This window comes from Leguminivora glycinivorella, chromosome 8, assembly GCF_023078275.1.
Source record: "Leguminivora glycinivorella isolate SPB_JAAS2020 chromosome 8, LegGlyc_1.1, whole genome shotgun sequence".
Classification (NCBI taxonomy): Eukaryota; Metazoa; Arthropoda; class Insecta; order Lepidoptera; family Tortricidae; genus Leguminivora; species Leguminivora glycinivorella.
In genome coordinates this window covers 22610837-22618710 of record NC_062978.1, presented here as the reverse complement: position 1 = coordinate 22618710, position 7874 = coordinate 22610837, and the positions used below count along the sequence as shown (strand labels likewise).

General features: G+C 40.6%; 2 protein-coding genes across 2 annotated transcripts; both read right to left on the bottom strand.

Annotated features, from left to right (window-relative positions):
• Window positions 1-934: 934 nt before the first annotated feature.
• LOC125228753 (40S ribosomal protein S2) lies at window positions 935-2438 on the bottom strand. The gene is made up of 3 exons (XM_048133421.1): window positions 2285-2438; window positions 1449-1968; window positions 935-1241 (listed from the first exon to the last, which is right to left on the bottom strand). The coding sequence occupies exons 2-3, from the start codon at window positions 1965-1967 to the stop codon at window positions 975-977; spliced, it is 786 nt and encodes a 261-aa protein (XP_047989378.1). The 5' UTR covers window position 1968; window positions 2285-2438; the 3' UTR covers window positions 935-974.
• A 392-nt stretch (window positions 2439-2830) lies between these two features.
• On the bottom strand, window positions 2831-7008 carry LOC125228857 (N(4)-(Beta-N-acetylglucosaminyl)-L-asparaginase). Its single transcript, XM_048133555.1, has 6 exons — window positions 6773-7008; window positions 6546-6699; window positions 5328-5556; window positions 4855-5042; window positions 3568-3675; window positions 2831-3102 (listed from the first exon to the last, which is right to left on the bottom strand). The coding sequence occupies exons 1-6, from the start codon at window positions 6882-6884 to the stop codon at window positions 2877-2879; spliced, it is 1017 nt and encodes a 338-aa protein (XP_047989512.1). The 5' UTR covers window positions 6885-7008; the 3' UTR covers window positions 2831-2876.
• Between the last annotated feature and the right edge of the window lie 866 nt (window positions 7009-7874).

Genomic DNA, 7874 nt, shown 5'->3' with positions numbered 1-7874 from the left:
ATTTCTTATCGTATTGCAATAATCTATACATCCAAATTATAAACAAATCAATTATTTTTGGAGTCGGTACCAGCCTGTGTATGGTTGGGTGGGGCAAACAGACAATAGCAAGGCGACGAACAGGTCTGGTACCGACTACAAAAATAATTGATTTGTTTATAATTTGGATGTATAGATTATTGCAATACGATAAGAAATCTGAATTGAAAGGTTTATTATTTTTTGCTTTTTAGTTTCTCCGTGTTTTGTAACGCGCTTATTTTTGAAGGCGGTTTTATTTTTTGTTAAAAAGTTATGTATTTGGAAAATTTTATGTGTTTTCCACTCAGAATCGCAAGCTCTTTCAATCCTAATAGGAGAAAAAGTGTCCCAAGGTTTTTTTCCCATTCCGTTACCATTTTTTCATACATTTTGGATGGCGGTAACGGAATGGAAGGTTCGAAAAAATGTATGGAAATCTTGGGACATTTTTTTTCTCCTATCAGGATCGAAAGAGCTCTCGATTCTGAGTATGAATCGCGTAAAAAATACCCATGTTACAAAAAAAGTGGGGTGGACAACTTTGAAAAAAATGGCCCAAAAACGACGGGGTGTCAAGTTTGACGTGTCTGTCTGTCTGTGGCATCACTGGCATCGTAGCTCTCGAACGGATGAACCGATTTCGCGATTTTTTTGTTTGAAAGCAGAGTTAAATAGTCGGGAGTGTTCTTAGCCATGTTTCATGAAAATCGGTCCACTATGTCGCGGTCATGGATTTTTTCAAAAAATTTTAGTTTTGTGGTTAGGTTATGATGTATGGGGTGACAGTTCAGTTTAGAAGAAAATAGTGCTTATGAAATACCGCAACATAGCGCGTAGTCATTCATTCCTGGAGAGGCTTTAAGAGCTCATAACATCCATAGATAATGTATAAAACTATAAATAAAACAAAATAAATGTTCTGAATGTTTTATTCTATTCCATCTTCGAATAGTTTAGGCTTTGAATTCAGAGTAGGGGGACTTGGTCAGAGGGATGTCCCTCCACAAGTCAGGGGTGAGGTATGCGTAGGTCTTAGCGATGGCAGCGTAGGTGGCCTTGGCGAAGTTGCCAAGAGTGCCAGTGGAGCCACGAGCCGATGTGTAGCAGTCCTGGACACCAGCCATCTGGAGAAGCTTCTTCGGGACTGGGGCAGACACAATGCCAGTACCACGGGGAGCGGGGATCAGCCTCACGGTGACTGAACCACACTTTCCGGTGACCTGGAATGATAGAAAATGTTATTAGCAACATGTTTTTAGTAAACTGAGTATAGTTTTATAAGTTTATTTAATCAGACGCATTGAAACTTCACAGGATATACCTCAAGTGGATACCACGAATGAAATGAATTTAGTTCTCATCATTTAGTCAGGTGGAAAAACTAGAAAATTAAAAAATAACCTTACTACAAAGAAATAAATATTTACCTTGCAAGGAACGGTGTGGGGCTTTCCGATCTTGTTACCCCAGTATCCTCTGCGGACGGGCAGTACAGACAGCTTAGCCAGGATGATAGCTCCGCGGATAGCGGTCGCGACTTCCTTGCTGCACTTCACGCCCAGTCCGATGTGTCCGTTGTTATCACCGATGGCCACGAAAGCCTTAAAACGGGTACGCTGACCGGCACGGGTCTGCTTCTGCACAGGCATGATCTTAAGAACTTCATCGTTCAACGAAGACCCGAGGAAGAAGTCAATGATCTCGAATTCTTTGATGGGCAGAGAGAACAGGTAGATGCTCTCAAGCTTGTCGATTTTGCCCTCGCGGACTAGACGACCGAGCTTGGTGACGGGCACCCACTCTTTCTGGTCTTCCTTTCCGCGTCCGCGACCACGGCCGCGCCCGCGTCCACGACCACGGGGGCCCCCGCGGCCCCTGTCGCCACCCCGTGAACCAAAACCACCGCGGAATCCGCCACGACCACCGGCTGGAGCAGCGTCCGCCATTCTGAAAGAAACATGCTCATGTCAAAATAAACTCCACACAATGTACGTTTTACACTATAGTTTGGAGGAAAATCAGACGCATTAAAGCTTCACAGGATAAACCTCAAGTGGATACCACGAATGAAATGAAATAAAGTCTCATCATGAAAATGTTACCACGTGGTAACTAGGTTATGCGACGCTGCGTATAATACGACGTAATAGACGCAATTTTTTAATAAAACAAATCAATATCACTATCTCTTACTTACAACACTATTAAAAGCAAGAAAATTAATTTGGATCTTTTCAAGACAAAGATATCTAATTTTACTTACGTTGATACGTGAGCGCAAGGAGACGGTCAAATAGAAAATGGCCGATGGAAATAATTGACGGATTGAAGAAGCGTCAGAAAAAAAAATGTCTATGGTATGACAAACCAGCTGCGTTTTGAAAGCTACTCTTAAATTTACAATATGAAAATAGTTCGAGTTTTACTTTATTTAGAAGAAATTAAAATAAAACTTTGTTGGGGATAAACCAAGGATAATTACCAATAAAAAATAAAAACATGAAAATGGAAGGTGCTTGCACACGGGGCACGTTTATAGCTGGAAAAAATTAATAGAATCCTATGTTATAATAATATTGTAAAGGAAGGAATGTGTTCTTCTAAATAAAATCGTCCCCGTCAATTTACTGGCTTGTCAATTGGGCAGCTAAATAAATGAAGAATCCAATATTAGCCATTGAGTTGCTAACCTCTACACAGCAAACAATAGAGTTCATTTTAGAATGTAATCCGAAATGAATCTATTCAAATTTAATTTATAAATGATCGTCAAATATATTTTGTGAGATTCGTTTAATATTTATAATAAAACTAAAACACCAATAGATTCTAAGACTACGTATAAATTTTCATATTTAAGAGCACAAGACATGTTCAGTTCTGCACTCCTCAGCCTTCTGATCGAACACGACGAAGGGGAATTGATGTATGCCGTGGCAGGCCGCGCCGTACGTCCCGTCCTTGGCGAGAGCTACCACCGCGCCCATGAAGGCCGGGTAGTGGGCTGCGATCCTGGCGACGGCCGTTTCGGCAGCGGCCGTGGGGGCGGCGCCGCGACGCATCTCTTCTACGGCTAGGAAACTGAAACAGTACAATACAATAAGTTTATGTGCTTGAAACACACACTTTTTCACTCAGGTACAGACACGGACTTCAATTGTTGATCCACTTCTAGCTCATTTTATACTGGACACGTCATAGCTTAACTGTGAAATGTCCAGTATAAAATGAGCTGGAAGTGGATTAACAATTTAAGTCCTTGACCGTACCATATCAGAACCCCTGAATTAAGTTTCTTAGCAAACACGCAAATCATACGTACAAGTATTTACCTCAGACACACTCGAGATTAGGCGCTTCGCGTGTAGTTATTTTGTTATACATTATATTGTGATGAACACTGCTAAAGGTGGAATATACGCCAACTTGGCAATATTCAAAAAAGATCTACATAAGTATGTACACGCATTTTGGCCTCCCATAGCAAATTTAAATATCCTTTTCCTATCGACAAAATGGGTGTTTCAGCATAATTCAAGTTTTCACCTGGGTAGGAACCGCAGCATAACATCCCCATCGCCGGTGGCGGCGGCACCGCCCACAGTGTTGTCGGCGTACGCACCAGCGCCCGGGATCGGAGAGTCCCCGATACGTCTAAAATGTAATCAATATTATAGACATCGTTATAAAAAAAACCCCAGGAACCAAGTAGACCACACATAAAGCGTTTTGATAGCGTAGCGTTAACTGAGCGCAATGATTGCGCCGGCGGAACGCTGGCATTCCGCTCGCAATCCGCGCGCATTCCGCTCGCAATCCGCGCTCGTAGTTCCCGCCGGCGTCCGCTGGGCGCAACGCCAGCGTTAGTCCGGCGCACCGCTATCAATGCGCTTCGCTGACGCTCCGCTAACGCTCCGTTTACGCTCTCAAAACGCGCATGTGTGGCCGAGCTTTAAGGCCTGAGTGGACCCTCGCCCGCTCGGAGCGAAGCGTTTGAGTGTGGTCGTTTTAACCTGCGGCGGGCACACGACGGGCGAGAACGACCATATTAGAACTTCCGAACTTTCCAACACACCATATAGATGGATTGAAACGCCTAAAGCGATCTACAAAATTCATATCTCGATCAATCCCAAAAGTCTAATTTTAGGATTTCAAACACTCTTAATAGACTCACAATATTGTGTCTAAATAAGAGTAACAATGTCCTAAAAAGCATAATTATAAATATTAAGAATGCACAGAATAATTATGTCCTATTTTGATAAACAAAATACAACACAAAATGTTGATTTCATTACCAGACATAGATAAAATATAGGATTAAAGAGTATGGTGTTCAAAACAATTTAAACAATGGCTTGTAAACTATGTAGTTTATACATGTCAGCATGTGACTCAACTAACAAAATACTTACATGTTATGTTCATATATTTAAAATTAGACATTGTTCATTGTATTGCGCGCAGTCTCATTCCATCCGACTCATCATTTAACTCTCAGTGGGATGCCCCTATAAGTTATAACTTAATAAATTCAATGGCTATGTGTAGGTATAGGTATGTAATAAATAAATCACCCATCATTTAGATGCCTGCCAGTCCTCAACAGTGCGTTTCTCCAGCACAGCAAAATGAACTGTCACTCACAGTGTGTTCGGACTGATACTACCTTCTTCATACCTTCAAGAAAAGAGTGTACACCAGTTTCAAAGGCCGGCAACGCACCTTCAACCCTTCTGGTGTTTTGGGTATCTATGGGTGGCAGTGATCCCTTACCATCAGCGACCTGTCTGCTTGTTTGCCTCCGATTGCATAAAAAAAGTTAATTACCCTGGCATTTTAAACCTGGCTCCGTTGGTGGAAGTCCCAGCGGCAATATCTCCCTGCCGGTCCACTGCCACCATCCCAATGGTATCATGGTTGTGTTCGTCTACTTTCTGGGGCCTTGCCCAATGTTGGTGTCTACTTGTTATCTTTGTATATGGCCCACAGTTTTGTCTTGGATCTGGTTTTACATACTGAAAGACAAACTTAAATTAAATTCCTTCTATGTTCGTAACTATTTTATATATTATGAAAACAATAATATAGTATAGAAATAATCAGAAAAAAAAAGAAGTACCTATGATTGGAGGATCGTATAAATACTAAAACTAATATAATCTTATCTATGAAAAATGGTCAAGAGTTCTTGAAAGTGAAATTATCAGAATAGTCACTTGACACAGATTAATGTCTCTGACTTACTTTAAGGACACATGCAATAAAGAGAAATTAAGTTCAATATCAAAAAAAAAAATTACCATCCAAAAATTTGGCTGACAATTATCTTCATTTCTCCATTTTTTCCACATTTGCTTGGATTTGGGAGTTGTGAGAGACTCAACAGGGAAACCCATCTGCTCTGCAAACTGTGTGGCAAGCTCCCCAACAAGGAAAGAGTGGTAACTGTGCTCCAAAACATGTCTCGCCACTGATATAGCACTTTTGACTCTACGCAGAGCGCCCACTGCACCAACATTCATTGTTTTCCTGCGAAATGTAAGATAGGTACAGTTTAAATAGCCTGTCATCATCATAAGCATAGCTGGGCACCGTTAATCAAATAGTTAACTTCGTTAATCGCTAATCCGTTACTAAAAAAGTTAACTTCGTTAATCGTTAAAGCGATACATTTCGACAAATTTAACGTAAGTTAAAGTTAATCGTTAATCCGTTAACACGTGAAAAAAAGAACTTTTCTTTAAATATTTAGTTGCATCAGTATCCACTATAGCGTATTATATTTCTGTAAAAGTCCGAAGTACAGCTAACCTATTGAACTCTAGGCTGCACGTGGAAGGCAGTGATCGCCTGAGCTACTGCCAAGAGCTGTGTCAGGAGAGATGCTGGCGGTGACGGGACTGTTGTGGCACTTTGGGCGGTAGAGGCTAGGGAAGCGAATGTGGTCGTAAATAGGGCTCTAATTTGCTGCCCTATCACTACAACAGTCGCCATGGTAAAGCTTAGGATTCACCGAATCAAAGTTAGTAAAAGCAAATCCACGTGAAGAATACTTTTTTAGGTAATATTTCGGACTTTTAGCAATCGACATCGGTAAAACCTAATAGGATTTACCGGCAAATCATAGGATTTGCCGTACTTCGGGCTTTTATAGTAGCGTTCACAACGTGTTTTTCGCAGCGCAGATGGCGCCTGTGCCCTACTAGATTAACGATTAACGGACTCGGAGAAATTTAACGGAAGTTAACGAGTCCGTTAACATTTTTTCAAGTTAACTTAAAAGTTAATCCGTTAATCGAAATGTTAACTTCGTTAATTAACGATTAACGGATTAACGAGTTAATGCCCAGCTATGATCATAAGCAACAGCATTTTTGCAGACGACAGTTGCAGCAACTAAGGAGGCAGTCTACAGAGCCTATATCTGCCTAAAATAGTGTGCAGATACGACAAAATATAAGGTTCTATAAGATTGTTTGCTAAAACTACATTGTAAGAAATAAGATAGCATATTTTACCCGTCCATTATAAGAGCATCCAGAGTAGTCTCACCATCTTCGTCAGGACTCCCTCCGAAGCCCACAGTACCAGCGCATTGCTGCGCTTCGCAAACCGACGCCCCCTGCTCCACTGCATCCAACGCTGTACCACCGGTTTTTAACACCTCCCATGCTGAAATTATGCACGTATATTTCATTATTATGAACCGCGGGCTTCAATAAACAGCTTTTAATTTGCAGTGTACCTTTAATAGTGGAGTTTTTAAAGTTCCAAGTCGTAATTACGATAGGCGTATTAGGTTCGCATTTGATAAAGTAAAAATGGGGTATTAATAACAGTATGCAAAGTTTAAACATTATTTTATAATAATGCGTTAGGTGATTTAATAGAAAAAAGCTTTCAGCCCACCGCGCACTCCTAGCTTTAACTTTTAACTAAATAAAAAATATAAGAATAACAATTTCAAACTCTTCTTATCAAGTTTAGTTATCACACTCTTCATTAGGCTTGTGTCGTTCACGAACTATGAACTGTTAGGAATAAAATCCCATCAATGACCGAAATGAACTGAATCTTTCCGTGGCCTGAGAATCGGTCTTTGCTCATTTAGTTCAGTATCGAGCGCGAGCGGTTTGGATCGAGAACGAATGTGTGACTGCGCCGACCGAGAGCGAGAGCTACTTAGCAGAGCAACAAAAAAAGTCAACTTTTCATATTAAACTTCGGTTACTTACAACCTTTCGGCCCGGAATGTTACTATCTGTGGACTATTCGTATAATTTTGACACTATTCGGTCCCATTCGTTCTGATCTTTCCGACCGCAGTGATCGCTGGTCTGGCTGAACTAAATGAGCAAAAGACCTAAAAGAGCGAACTAGTTCATGGGAGCGATTGACCGAGATCGGAGCGCTCCGATCAACGAACGAAACGGCACAAGCCTACTCTTCATCTTGGGATGACATAGAAATGTCAGTGTCAGTGTTTATTTTAAACTTTTCCGGGTTTTTTCCTTAAATTAAGTAAAAACTTAAGTGTTTTAAGTAATTGCTCAAACAGCTTGGACTCATAGTGTTGCCAGAACAAAATAATTACCCGTCTAATAGGGTAATTAGAAGACACACATGGGCCACAATAACAAAATATTGAAGTTAAATATCAGAAAAGAAGTAGAAAAGTGATTTTATTGTCTAATGTTCCAGAGAATTCAAATAATTAATACAACATGTATAATACGTATAACATGTATAATTATTAATTACGATACAAGTGAGTAAAAAGGCAAGTTCGAAACGAGTGGCGATAAATTAAAACACGACCAAAGGGAGTGTTTTAAATCGACACGAGT